A 14,776-nucleotide genomic window follows, 5' to 3' on the forward strand; every position below is an offset into this window, starting at 1 on the left:
ACTACAGAAGCACTTTCTATCAAAGCTGTTATCTTATCAGTCTGATCATTTTACAGGAGCAGGATTCCCATGGTGGAGGATTTGACAAAACACAGTCTTTTGTTGGCATGATCTCTGATGTCCACATGTGGGACTACACCCTCTCCGCCTGTGAGATCCAGGAGTACATGGTTGACAGAAACCTAACTCCGGGTAATGTTCTCAATTGGAAGGCGCTGGACTACAGAACCTACGGAAGAGTGCTGACAGAACAAAAAACCACTTGCTCATGTACAGAATAAATACAAACAAATATATAAATTCCATACTCCTTACGAGGCTTTTTCTTTTGAGTATGAAATTCAAACACCCTGTAAATCTGAACAGCGGCATTAATCAGCTTGATCAACACAATTACCTAATTTCTGACCACCATCTTAAATGTGTGTGTTTAATTTTCTTATTAAATCTGCAAATTGTTATTTGTAATTAGATGACATTTGTGATATCCTTTTGTCTGTCATGTTTGCTGAAACGTGTATGATGCTCTTCCTGACAGTTCATTAAAAATGGCACATTCTGCAGTCCTGTCTCCTGGCCGTCATTCTGACTTAAATCTTTTAATAATCTTAATTTCTTTGCATTTATTGTATAGTTTTGACATTTTATTATTATATCATGGTCTTACCAGAATCAATGTTAAAAAAAAAGGTTTAAGGCCCGGACCTTAAGAGAATGGCTTGTGACTACAACTATTACAGTCTAGATATTGATCCTTATTTTGTGGGTTTTTCACTCAACATTTTATAACTCTATTACTTTACATTTTTGTTCATAAGCCTTTTTCAAAAAACACAATTGTCTCATTCATAAATGCTCATTTCACCTTTTAGGCTACAAGCAAAACCAGAACCTTTTAAAATGTCTGTAGCTGAACAACTGCTGTATAAGCAAAACTGGACAATAAAAACGGCAAACAAATAAAAAAAATGCGAGTTATTTGAGAGATCTGTATATTTCTGAAAATGTTTAATTGTATCCAGTGTTACTCTTGAGGAAATCATTACCAGATTTAAACGGTTTGAGGATCCCCCTCTTTGTAGCCTGTGAAGTTTGGAATACGAAAGAAGAAACAAAATATGTCTCGAGGTGTGATACATCATAAAGATGTGTTGTGGATTGTTTGATTATCTCGCTAGAACGTGAGTCTTTCTCAATTTCCTAATTTTTCTTGACCACATTTTCTATTAAGAATGAATTTGCTCTAACTATATGCACTAGTGAGTCTGAAGCAGTGGCGTAACAAGGTTGTGATTGGCCCCGGTGCAAATATTGTTTTGGTCCGGGGATATGCCTCCCCGCGAAGAAAATTCTGAAAATGTTAAAGTAAAATGCTTCAATCTGGTGCACTTTGAGCACACAATTACTATAGACCTGATCTAGGGGGTACAACTCTAAAACACCCATATGAAACAGATCGGTTTACATTTTAATAATCAAATAAGTATGTGAACATAACCAATAACCTACCATAGCCAATAACAAATACATTTAACTTCTTTTTTTTATTTTTATTCATACGGTATCTTATTTTACCTAGTTAACATTTATTTAGTAATGCACATTTTTATTTCTCCAATTTTAAACGAATTTTTGGTTTACTGACCTGTAGTAGGCCTATACATTGAAATTATTTCAAACCTGTTTATCCCAATAATTATAAAGGAGTGCCTTGGAAATATGTGTTTACATAAATTGTGATCAAAACGTTTGAGACCCACTGAGATAACTTAAGTCTTAGACTAAAGTTATATCTAAACACTCAGAGTCCTTTAACTCACTGAGCTGTAGTTATCAGCCTCTCAGTCTGTCAGGAGAGAGCTCCCCTCCACCTTTGTTGTAGAAACATCTTCTTCTTATATCCGTTAGCGCAGCTTAGCACTAGGTGCTAATAACAACAGCGCTGCGGTACCTCGCTCCCACGCTCACTCGCACTTTGGCTGTGAGCTGCGGGCACCAGATAAGCCAACATCCCCCACTTTCATCACTTACAGCGCCCATCGTACAGGGCAAATGGAAAGTGTAACCGAGGTGAAAAGGGTGTTACATTTACTTAATTATGAATGTTATTACATCAAGGCCGAAAATTAGGATGAGCCCCAACGGTCAAAAATGTTTTTCCCCCTCTCAGAGCTGCCAGCGCAGCGCCCCCCAGATCTGGCGCCCTAGGCAAACATCTATAACGCCAATGCTAAGGACCAGCCCTGCATGAAAGGGAGCAAGGTCATTGGACAGACAAATTACAAATTAATTTAGGTTGCTTGGTTACTTTGAAGACTGCGTGAACTGGTCAATGCTATTGGGGCCCCAAAACAATTGTTTTGCCCTGGCTGGCTCTGGGCCCCGGTGCGTTGCACCGGCTGCACCGTCAATAGTTACGCCACTGGTCTGAAGGCTACTTGTAAACATCCAGGGAATGCCACAATACATTAGGCTGCATATAGGAGCTGTAGCAGTAACACTACTCACCTTAAACGCCTCTCTTTTGACATTCTTGCTGAATCAATTAAGCATTATGTGCTGTGTGAGAACTCAGAAAAGCCCCTTGTGGAATGGTAGCTACTTGCTGATGAAATGCAGAGCAACTTTTACCTCGACTGACTGAGAGTTTGAGAGTTAGGCATGTGTTAAAAGTGTAATTCAGCGGACAATGAGGAACACTGCCACATGGGATACCCTTGTCCTCCTTGATGTCCTGGGCCCTTTGCTGTACTGAGTTATACAGTTTTAAATTAAGTCCTGTGGCTTCTGAAATACATTTAAAAAAACATTTAGATTTACCATAAAGGTGAAGGTTCATATTTAACCTATTTCAGGTAAAAAGACACCCAATTCAGAGCTTACAGAAGGCAGAGCTTACAGAAGGCAATTGACTTTAAGAATCCATATAGATTTAATATATTTTGACAAACAGGTTTGTTCATAGTTAAGTGTATTCCTTTAGAAATGGTGTAGTAAGGTTTTAAAACTGTTCAGGTTACCCTTAGCTTGGAAGCTGGATTCTGGTGAAATATCACATATCACGTGAAAATCCATCCTGTCCGGCTTCAAGTAATGTGTTTGAGATGTTAGTGTTGTGAACAACAATGGCGGTTCCTAAGGTGAGCATACTGTATATGAACAATAGCATCAGTTATAGTAATGGGACTTTGTTTTTCTGGGAGGAAATTAAAAACCAGCACTGTAACTGAAGTGGTTTTTCTGTTAACCTGACCTTTGGTTAGAGTTTCAATGACAGATTGTTCACCCAAGATAATCGAACATTTTTAAAGTGCCTGCCCTTCCTTAACAGTGTCCAATGACAGCTTCTCAGATGATTCCGTGAAACAAACCAGTTGGGGGATGTTAAACGGAGGATCCTAGGATCAACAAAAAACAATGCAATTAAGGTTCAATGTAATGAGCTCAGATGTGATTTTTAAGCGATGAGATAGTAAACATTATTACATGTCACTTGTTAAACGCTTTTATCCGAAGCGACTTACATACTCAATACTGTGGGCAATCCCCACAGGAGCAATTTGGGGTGAAGTGTCTTGCACAGGGACACAACGACATGCTGACTGCAGTGGGGTTTAAACATCTTAATTCAAAAGCATTTTATTTGCTTTTTTAAAACTTCACAATGAAATAATTATAAATAAAACATTATGATACATATAGTAATGTCTTGCATCTTTACAGCACTCTGACAAAGAATTCAAGTAATTTAGTGTCAAGATCATGTTGGTGCCGAGCAAATGTGCGAACACTCAAGCTATGTGCAAACGTTGGCATCCCGGCACAAAGCTATCCAGGTCACCAGTTGTGTTAAATCAAACACGAGTAAAAAGCTAGCTTGTTTCAGAAGTTTTCTGTATGTTGCTACATCTTAATTCTTTCCTAGGGCAATGTTAAAATGCTCTATTTTATTAATTCATCAGCACACACACACAGACACAGAAACCCTCACACACACGCACACACACAAACACACACACACACACAGCAGGAAATGAAATCAAGACTAAGGTGAACAGCAGTTCTTTGGTAATAGGAGGATAATACAAAGCGAGAGGGTGTAAGAGATTGCAGATTGTGTGTGCAGATAATGCTGTTAGATGCTAGATAACAGGAGGCCTCTGACTAAATGTTCTGCTTTGGGCAAAAAAGGCGCTGCATATTTATCTTGCAGCTCCAGACTCTGTCATGGAGACAGCTGCTCCATCCTCCTCCCTTGCCTCCTCTGCATCTCCATCATCTGATTAGTGTTCTACATACTAACATATATTGTTGTTCCAAACCTGCCATCCTGCACCAACAGCAATCACCATTGGCTCTGTATCACCTCTGCTCATCACCTGATCAAGTCGACCGCATAAACGTATGTGAATTATTGCCTATGAGTTTAGTTAGAGGGCAACATGGTGATTTTACACCAAACTCTCTATATTGCTCTTTACTGGTTTATAAAAAAGATGTTTTAATAACACATGTTCTCCCTCCTGAGGTTACTTTGGCTTCCAAATATGTGATCCTTTGAGGTGTTGGCACTGGTTTACATTAGTGTGTGCATGTGTGTTTACTCTGCATGTGGTAATATGGCTTTACCTTAATCTCCTTTATGTTGTTTATGTGCAACTCTAAGCATAATGTGTTGGTGTGCGAGCAATAGTAATGTTTTCATTCCCTTAAGTGGCAGGCAGTTTTGGGCAGAGAGGTATTTGTGTTAGAAAACAGGGAGATCAATAACATCCTGAAAAGAGAGAACCTCAGGGATACAATCGCACAACTTGAAGAGAGTGAAGAGAGGTAAGCGGAAACTGTTGTCTATGTTTATCAAAACAATAAGAGTCAGCAGGGGATATCAATCTATTTTTCACCACATTCTGTGAAAAAACTACAGCACAAACATGAAATCAAAGCTCAAAGTAAATAGACATTAAAAGCATTTATATCCACAGAGACCTGTCCATTTGGGTGAAATAAAGTCAACTTTTTTGTTGTGTTTGGCTATTGTCTGACACAATCACACACCAAAATGAGCATTGCAGCATTACTAATTCTGCATACCAACATGAGTTATTTACATTTTTTTTTTAAATGTCTTTGCAAAATCGAAACATGGAATATTGTAAATCCTTTGCCTACATATAATTGTTTTACTTACAATCATTTGAACTTTGATTTCTGTTCAAAATGAATAGTTGCAAGAGCTCTCAAAATAATCATTGAATAAAATTCAGAAAGTTCGCAACTCCGACGGCTTCAGAGATCACAGTTCACAGGTTGGTGACCTTACCGATCTCCTCCGTCGGCTGGTTCCTCTCCCAGCCTTGTCGAATGCGCGTTAGGGTCCGATCCACGCAGGGGAGGAGGACCAGAGCTTTGAGCACCAGAACCACAGAAGGCACAATCAAACAGAGCATGTAGCCTGGAGGAGTGTACCATTTGTAAGTAGAGGGACGAAGAAATTTATTCCAGCCGTAAATATAGCCATGTGCTGTGCATATGAACAGGGTCAGGTGTCCCAGCTTGGACTGAAAAAGAAAATCACAAAAAATTAAAATGTTAAAAAGACAGCGAGATATTTTAGGAAATGTACTTATTCGCATTTTTTTTGTAGAGATCGACACCACTCTCGTTAGCACATCACCACCACTAAATGTATAATGCGTTGTTTATACACTTGGTAATTAACGAGCAGCTGATGGGCAAATTGTTTCTCAGATTGTGTTTTATTTTTATAGTAGGTTGATATTTGGTGAACCTACATGAGACAGGTATCATTTAACTTTAAGCAAACGAGTTAATATGAGTTTTACTTAGGGCCGGCCCGTCCCTCCCTACAGGCCTATCATGCAGACTGCGTGGGGCCTCACCTCGCGGAGGGGCCTCATCTCATCTCGCGGAGGGGGCCTCATCTCGCGGAGGGGGCCTCGCCTCGCGGAGGGGGCCTCATCTCGCGGAGGGGGCCTCCGCTTATGCCGCGCAATTAGTGTGGATTCGCCACTGCGAGGCTCCCAAGCACCCCCCCCCCCCCCACTCGTCGTCGCTCGCAAAACAGAGGGCCTCATCATATAACTTTTGGTGGGGCCTCAAGTTGGCCAGGGACGGCCCTGGTTTTACTCCGGGATTTGAGATTCATGGACATGTACACATGTAACACACAACGGGCCTCATGCAGGAAGCGATATTTAGTATTAAATATAGGATAGATTTTTCTAATATTTCTTATTTTGATAGCACCCTTTAACTTCTCTTATTTACCAATCTTTTCTTATTGTTGCTCTTCCCTTAGGTTAGGAATTATTTAGCGAGATTTTTCAACTGTCCACAATTGTCAAATGCAAGGAAAATAAACATTATACATTTGAACACAAAAAAAAGCACATGAATTTCTCTTAATAAAAATTAAAGTAAATTGTTTTGTCAGATTTGTTGGCTAAAGAAATACTCTTAGTCCATTGATCCTAATTAAGACACAACCCTTGGAAGATGAGTGCCTTACATAAAGCTCTTAGATGATTTTTTATTTCTGTGTAACGCCAATACTGACACTTTCAAAAATGACATGTTTGATAATATAAACACTGAACTTTTCTTCTGTATTTTCCTGAAAGATCTGTCTTACTTTTTTCTGTGCTTGTAATAATCCACAACAATAAGCTAAAAATACATATGGTTTCACAGCCGTTCCAGAGTAATTGGTTTTGTAGCACCAGTGGCCTGGTTATTGTTAATTACTTGAATAATGTGCTTTCATTTACATTTTTAGCATTCAGTTGCTGATGTTCTCATCCACAGTGACTAAAACGGCACAATAAGGAACATTCATATTAATGTGAATGTGAGTATAGTAATGAACAGTGCCCCTACAATGATAATTAGGGATCTTATTTAACCCATTAAGACTAGCAAATCCTTCTGCTGAGATCATTTACAGTCAATCATTTACAGTCCTCTATTTATGTTAATGTACACCTGTTATTATATGTCTTTCAAAACTCTTCTAACCAGGTCATAAGGTTTATTTTGACCTAGACCGCTAACTCTAGATCTCCTGCCCTATCTGAGGTCTACCTATGGACCTGACCTTTACACAAATGCACCTGTGACCTGTATTAACAATACCAGGTATCATCATTTTATTTAATGAATAACTTAACATTTAAGATCTTGGGCTAAAGCCAGCCAGGCTTTCACTCTGTGTGCCTGTGTTAGGCAGTTAGTTAGTTAGTTAGTTAGGCTCGGGGGAAATGATTGCCAGTGACATATTGCTTTTACAACACATTAATAACTGATGAAAACTTGGAAACTCCAAATATAGATGATCAAGGCGCTAAATTACTTTTTTTTTTACTGATAGCAGGCACATGACTGATACTAGGCACTTGACTGATAGCGTCTGTAAGCCTTAAGGTGAACACACACACACACACACACACACACACACACACACACACACACACACACACACACACACACACACACACTAACTATCTAACATTTACACATGCGAATAAAGCATATCCAGCTGCGCTCTGACCTGAATGAAGTTGAACTCTCTCCAGCTGAGAGAGCCTCCCACAGAGGGCAGGGATGTTAGTCCTAGCAGGACATAAAGAAAGAAGCCAAGTATTCCTAGCGCATAGAATGAGTCTTGGCCCCATGCCTCTGTGTTGTCAAAGTAAAATGGAGTGGTTTTATTGTTCTTCATCTATGGGAGACAGAGACACAGTACTTTAAGAATTGTGAGCTTGATGTCATTACTTTCTATGTACAAAACACTGGAAGGTTTAAACCAGTCAGCTGTACCTCATCCACCACAAGTGTGATGAGTTTGTGTCTGACAGAGTAGCGAGTAGGAGTCATGAAGGTATGGATGACATGGAGAAAAGCAAGACCCAGCGCAATCAGACCCATCTGCTTCCTGCAGAGCATCCAACGATCCAGCCAATCAGGGAAGCGTCTGGAACATGAAAAAGTGAGTTAGACCTCCAAAAAAGATACACCCTTTTTACAACAAATTGCAAAGGTAGGGAATAAGCAGCCTCTTGATTTCAAACTCTCAAATACTTTCGTATGGTCATTCATTTTACTGCATGGAGTAGTCCCATGAGTCAAACCATGATACTCCACTACTGTTGCTGTTTAAAACACGCAGTTAACGGGCCACCGGATAGCTCAGTGTTCAGAGCCCATATGTAGTCACCCCTGCCTCGTAGGTAATACCGAGTCGGCCGAATATATTTCATGTTGGTTTTGTTTAAAATAAGTGTTTTTTTAATGAGCTTAAATTAGTCATGAGCATAAGTTAGTCACATTCAATTTTGGTTTCACATGGGCTACGAGCAGTGACCTCCTGAGTTTTTAACGCATCTATGCACCCAACCTCCCCATAACTTGGACCTTCAAGCTTCTATAGTAAGGCCCCAAACTTCTGGAGCCCTTGCTGTTATATTGCTGCCAATGGTTTACATTGGAGAGTTACAAACTTGGTGCTTCTCATTGAAATGCTAAGGGTGCATTTTGGTGTGTATCAGACGCAGAAGGCCTGGACAAAACATCCTTTTTTAACAACCTGAAGATGAGACCATGCTGGGACATATTTTTCCTTGATTTTAATGTCTGACCTGTACTTGGTTCCTCTGTAGAGCTGAAGGAAGGCAGCTATGCCACCAGGCAGGTAACACAGAGCCAGCATGATGAGAGACACAATGGGAAACACCTGAAAGATGGGGGACAAACACAGAACACATCCTTTAAAAGGAGCACAAAACACCATTCAGGAAACTAAACCAGGTGGGGGGAGGTTTACCTTGTTGGCCAGGGAGACCATGATTCTGTAGGAGATGTCTTTGTCTTGTTCAACATACCCGTAGACGACATCTCTAATAACTAAGTAGAAGAAGAAGAAGGCGGTGAGGCCGACAGCCACTCGTAGAGGCAGCCTCCACTCTGGGAACAGCTGCAGAGGAAAGTCCTCCAGCTCTCCAGCCGCTGACAGAGACCCTTTATCCAGAACAGTGAGGCCCAGCTTGGTAGACATCTCTGCTACTGCTCGCTTTGCTTCTGCACTGTTCCCACACAGGTACACCTGGAGCATGGAGGAGTGGTTTATTTTAAAATGGGCTGCAATTGAATCATCATTAAATACAATAAATAAGAAAATGACAAAAAGTTCCCCTAAAAGAACCGGACACTTGTTTAAGCAAACCGTTTCCAACAAGAGCATAGATGGATCTGCACAAAAACATTAACTGCATGAAGGATCATGGTATATGAGATGAGCTTTAATATTTAATGGAGATCTATGGGACAAAAGCCTCTCAGGCTTTGACAGAGACAGTCCTTGTTTTTGGGATAAGCTAATTTCAGGGTTTTCTTTTCATGCAATGTGTGATAAAAAGAAAAATACAGAATATGCCAGACTCATCCATTAATATTATGTCATCATTAATAATTGTTTACACAGATGTTAACGTGATACAAATAAAAATATTCATATACATAAAATATGTTCTTGTCAAATTTAAATTAACATTGGATTCACTAGAATTTCTAGAAATCCAAAACGTTTCAGCCTGTGCTCTTATCTGAAATGATTTAGTTTGTAAGTCAGTGATATCAAGTACATCTTATCTTCAAAAATACTTTCCCCGTGCTGAATTCTAGCTCAGTGATGTTTTCCTGTTGCTAATAATTACTCTAAGATTATTGTTGGATGACTCACCCTGTTTTCAATATCTAGTGCATGACTGCACTGTGTACACCTCCAGTGTCTGTCTACAGAATTACCCTTTTTTCTGTTCTCCACTGTGCTGTTTCAGTAATTATTGAGATGAAGCCCCTGGAAGCATATGACTATGTAAAGACACATGCAAACTCAAACACTGCTCAAAATGTAATCCCATTTCTAGATCTTCATGCTGAAGGTTATTACCCCACTCACGGCTCTGTGATAAGACGATCAAGTTGTTTATAAAGGGGGGAAAACAAATCTTAAAGATGGAGAGGGATAGAGAGAAAGAGAGAAAGAGAGAGAGCAATTTGACAAGCATATAGCGGAGTCAGTGGGATTGAGCAGTTTTACCTGCAGGTGTGTGTATAAGTGGACCGGGCAGCCAGCCATGTCTCCCCACATTACTGCACCAGTAACAGCAGGGGACGGCCGACAGACTAAATCTCCATCTGAATGTAAATGTGACAGAGCCACGGCCCGCTGTGTATCTAATCAAATTGCCGGCTAAGGGATAGCAGACACTTAAAAGCTATGCATGTGGATATATACAGTACCTACACATAAAGACACAAACCTTCAAACACGTCAGTTCTCTCACAACTACCTGTTTTCAAAGAAAATAGAGCACTGCAGTGGTATCTGTGTATGTGTGTGTGTGTGTGTGTGTGTGTGTGTGTGTGTGTGTGTGTGTGTGTGTGTGTGTGTGTGTGTGTGTGTGTGTGTGTGTGTGTGTGTGTGTGTGTGTGTGTGTGTGTGTGTCTGTGTGTGTGTGTGTGTGTGTGTGTGTGTGTGTGTGTGTGTGTGTGTGTGTGTGTGTGTGTGTGTGTGTGTGTGTGTGTGTGTGTGTGTGTGTGTGTGTGGGGGGGGGGGTGTTTGTGTTGAAGAGGATTGGAGGCAGATTCAGGTTTGGTCTCCAGAGGTTCCAGCATGTTTGTGTTTCTCTTTGTAGCTGTGAATTGGAAGCTGCAATAAACATTGGTCTTTTCTACTTTGTAACATCATTAAGTGTGTTTGTTTGTCTGTTTGTTTGTCTGTTTATACAAGCACTGTCCTGGTTTTCTTTGCATTATTATTGAAAGACGGAAAAATCAATCCTCCTTATCAATACAAAATCAAGTAAATTCTCCTCCTACATTTTTTGTGATCTACGGTGAAACGTTCACTTCTTATTTTTAACAAGCCTGAGAGACCCTTATCCCATCGTATTCCAGGAAATGTTGAAATAAGTTATTGTTTCCTGGTTTTAAGTCTTACCATAAAAATATCAAGTTGGTTATCTCCCTTCCCATGAGGCTACTGCTCTGTCTTTGTATTTTTACTCCACTTAAACAAAGCCTTCCTTAAAGTGGACCTATCATGCTATATTTGAAACATATATTGTAGGGCCATACCTATATAAAACATGTCTGTGAAGTATTTTTTTCAAAATACCAAATAGATCACCCATTGTAGCCATGCCTCATATTGCTCAAACCCCTCTTTTGCTGCCCTGTTAGAGAAACGCGGATTTTGGATCCTTAGCTTGAAAAAAAAAGGGAGAAGAGGAGGCAGAGCTAATGCCTGATCAGAATTCTACCAGAGATAAAGTTAAATTCGGTTGTGATAAAACGCCATCCTGTTTTAAACCACGTCAAGGATTATTTCTGAAATAGTATGGAGCTCAAATGCTTTTTCTCTTGCAGGTTTATCACAAGGTAAGTTCTTTTTTTATTTCCTGCTTTAAACAAATGTGCTCTCCAGTACAGGTTAGCTCTGAGTGTTAGTGAGGCTTGCTAATGTAAACAAAGACGTCCAAAACACGTCAGGCATCGTTTTTGATAGCAACTTTCTGTGGGTCCGCTGCCGATTTGACGTCAGTTCGGATGGAATCTGTATCCGCTCGTTGTACACCCGTTTTTAAAAGATTTGGGTATGGAAGAAAAGAGAGAGGGTTTTATTTTCTGATGCTGCGGGAGTTCCCCGACGCACCAGGGACACATATTCATGTATAAAAGACATCACAAAGTGCATTTTGCATGATAGGTCCCCTTTAAGGCACAAAAGCTCTGTTTTGCTTGATCCCACTGACGTCTTTTTACAGATGTCTTATATTCACCTGTTTTCCTGCCAGGAGTCCATTCTGCAGGGCCCAGGCAGACAGCGTGTTGAGGCCTTTTACCACAGCAGCTCCAGGGACCAATCTAAAAAAGACACAGCAACAACTTTAGTTTCTATTTACAAATACACAAACAGGGAACGAAGGGCGTAAAAATGATGAGAATCAATGTTTCCACTTTGGCTGAATAGACACACAGCGGGCCGTCCTGCCAAGGGATCTGCAACCTCGCAATTTCTTTCATTTCTTTAGGATTCACTTGAGAGTTTTGATGTCTCATGCTCTAAGTGTTTTATGAAAAAGACATCCAGCATTCGAAAAAAAGGGACACCTGCTGTTTCAAAGCGATTGTAAACCCATATTTGAAAAGAAAAGTTAGCCCCATCTTTGACATCATGATAAGAATAAAAACATTAAAGCTATGAGGATGGGAGGATTTACATGCAGAGTATGTGAATGAATGACACTTTTTTTCTTAGGAGTATGTTACCGCTGCAAGTAGGCGGCATTGGGTTCTGGGTAAATGCCTTTCTTCAGGTTGTTACTAAGGTCCACCAGCACCTTGTAGTGAAGCCATCAGTATTGAGAGGAAAACAAAAGAAAACAGTTCAGTTTAATAGCTAATATATGTATTGTTATTATATTAAAGGGATAATGTTATAAGTTATTCCAACCGAAATTCTGATGAAGTTTAAATTGTTTAAAATAAAAACTATAACGCTGCAAGAAAAATATTTTCATACATTTTAGAATGAATCGATACTTGATGTGTAATTCATAACTTTTACAGTGATGCTAGGTTATGATTCCAGTGTAATTATACAACATGGAGAAAAAATCCAAAACATTTGCTGTGAAAAGAATCATCTGGAATTAAACGAGCATTAATTAATATCCAACCTATTTCAAGAAGTATTTTTCTGCAGTCTCTAAGTCAATAGGTAAATAAGACTTTAAGTTTAAACCTCCCTCTAATTTGAATAAGTTGAACACATGAAAATATTTGATCCATATGAACTTTAAAATCCTTAAAAAATACCCTGTATCCTAATCATTTGTACATGATAAATTAACGTGTTTTAAAGCTGCATGATTTAACGCTATCAATACCTGAATTATATATAATGAATTATATTTGTATTTTGTCTTTTTGTATGTTTTGGGGAAATGTTCTATTTTAATTATATTTCTTTTGTTTATTGTATGGTTCATTTTATGTTAAATGTACTATATTGTCATATTGTTGTTCAGGACCCCCCTTTAAACCAAAATGGTAAATCTCATAGGGTTATCCCGAAAAATGATTGAAACACACTATTATTTTGGAATCCCTTCATATTGAGTATCAACGGAAGAAAAGCATCATCAGTGTCCCACATTGAACTTAGATTTCATTGTTGTTTTACTACTGTACCTTTCACAAGGGGATAACAAAACGTAACTGATGTGGAAATATTGACACACAACTGGTTAATTATTAATATCTTATCTTCCCACTTATCAGTCAGAGGTGACTAGGTGCATTTTCATGAATGTCAATATGCAGATTCACACGTGAGAGAACAACAAATATTTTCTGGTAAGCTATCCAACAATTTGTTTTCAAACTTGACAACACTCTCTAAATAAAATATGAAACTGCTTTCACTGTGTTGTTTGTTTATGATTAAGAATTAACTTACAATTGTGTATGTTAGTGTTACATTATCCATAATCAGACTTTGACTCACCTTTCCTGCAAGATGAGGTGCCATTGTTTCCAGGAATCCATAATGTTCTCTGTGAACACAAATAAAGATCAAACTGGCTGATTGGGCTGCTGCTTCGTGGCTCATCACCTGTACAAAAACACAAAAATCGAGACATAACAAATATTCTTTAAGCTGCATACAAGCACTGTTTTGTGCATTTTGAAAGACTAAAAGTGCTATGCCACGTGTCGTACCTGAGATCCCTGGGGCAAGGGTCCACAGCTGTGAGGTCTGCGGCTGCCGTACACCACCCTGTAGCCAGACTGGAGCAGACGCAAACCCAGAGAGCGTCCTAAATCCCCCGTCCCGAAGATACACAGCATCTCTGGCACAGGGGCAGCAGCTGCGCCCAGGGGATGCAGCGACACACTCTCTGGCTTCAGCATCTCTGATGTGCCATTCACCACTCTCATGTTCTCACTCTAAGTTTGGATGGTCAGTGTTCCCTGCTGTGTAGTTTTATTGCTGTGGAATATGACCGGTAGCCTCTCCCTCCTCTGGTGTGTGTTTATTACACTGGCAATCAGCACCTGGAGCCACACATATGAGTGTGCGAGCATGTGTCCTGTCTTATGATTGTGTATTTGTCACTGAGTCATCATTCCACCAAGCAATTATAGTATTTAAAGTGTATTTCTTATCATGTATACCACTTGATTTATGCTATCACTGGATTGGGGCGATCCAGAAATGGACTGATACCGCAAGATTTTAAACTTTGATTCTGTTGAATGGGAAAGTATCTGCAATATACACGTGTAATTGTAACCTCATATTCACCTTTCTTTTGTATAAATTATCGCCTCTTAGAAACACAGACCGCTTTAAAGGCTCTATCTAGTTCAGCCAGAATTAGATTTTTTACATTCGAGAGAAAAAGAAAATCTCATGCTGCTGCTTTCCAGGGCTCCCTTACTCTATTTCTTATTTTGTTCTACTCTAGACATTGTGCCATGTGGGAGATCCTGGCTCACAGATTCATTATCATTTCAAAACCCACTGTTCCAACCAAACGACTGAGAAAAGAGAATTTGTGCAAATGTAGCGTTCATGTCCCCATGGCTAAAACATCTGCAAAGTTGTGACACGAACAGACTCAACAGAGCAGAAATGAAGCCTGGCACATATGTAATTGTTTTGTGTGTGCACTGCTTTACTTTGTATGAA

The 14,776-nt window shown here is 39.6% G+C and overlaps 2 protein-coding genes across 4 annotated transcripts in view; one reads left to right on the plus strand and one right to left on the minus strand.

The window, feature by feature from the left end:
- The window catches only part of LOC307013380 (C-reactive protein-like), a 4,987-nt gene extending 4,424 nt beyond the window's left edge, over nt 1-563 (plus strand). For both annotated transcript variants that reach the window (XM_079640761.1, XM_079640762.1), the window contains exon 5: nt 57-563. In XM_079640761.1, coding sequence (XP_079496887.1) covers nt 57-281 — 225 coding nt within the window. In that variant the 3' untranslated portion in view covers nt 282-563. The remainder of the gene's footprint in view (nt 1-56) is intronic.
- A 4,276-nt stretch (nt 564-4,839) lies between these two features.
- Nucleotides 4,840-14,118, minus strand: LOC307046668 (metalloreductase STEAP4-like). 2 transcript variants are annotated; one of them, XM_079693163.1, is made up of 9 exons: nt 13,804-14,116; nt 13,589-13,696; nt 12,349-12,419; nt 11,859-11,943; nt 8,840-9,118; nt 8,655-8,749; nt 7,837-7,990; nt 7,568-7,738; nt 4,840-5,558 (listed from the first exon to the last, which is right to left on the minus strand). In XM_079693163.1, exons 1-9 carry the CDS (start codon nt 14,020-14,022, stop codon nt 5,301-5,303), a joined length of 1,440 nt encoding a protein of 479 aa, XP_079549289.1. In that variant the 5' UTR covers nt 14,023-14,116; the 3' UTR covers nt 4,840-5,300. The 2 variants fall into 2 exon arrangements, with proteins under 2 accessions (XP_079549289.1, XP_079549290.1); XM_079693164.1 differs by lacking the exons at nt 11,859-11,943; nt 12,349-12,419 and having other exon boundaries at nt 13,804-14,118.
- Between the last annotated feature and the right edge of the window lie 658 nt (nt 14,119-14,776).

Source organism: Notothenia rossii (assembly GCF_949606895.1).
Source record: "Notothenia rossii genome assembly, chromosome: 7".
Classification (NCBI taxonomy): Eukaryota; Metazoa; Chordata; class Actinopteri; order Perciformes; family Nototheniidae; genus Notothenia; species Notothenia rossii.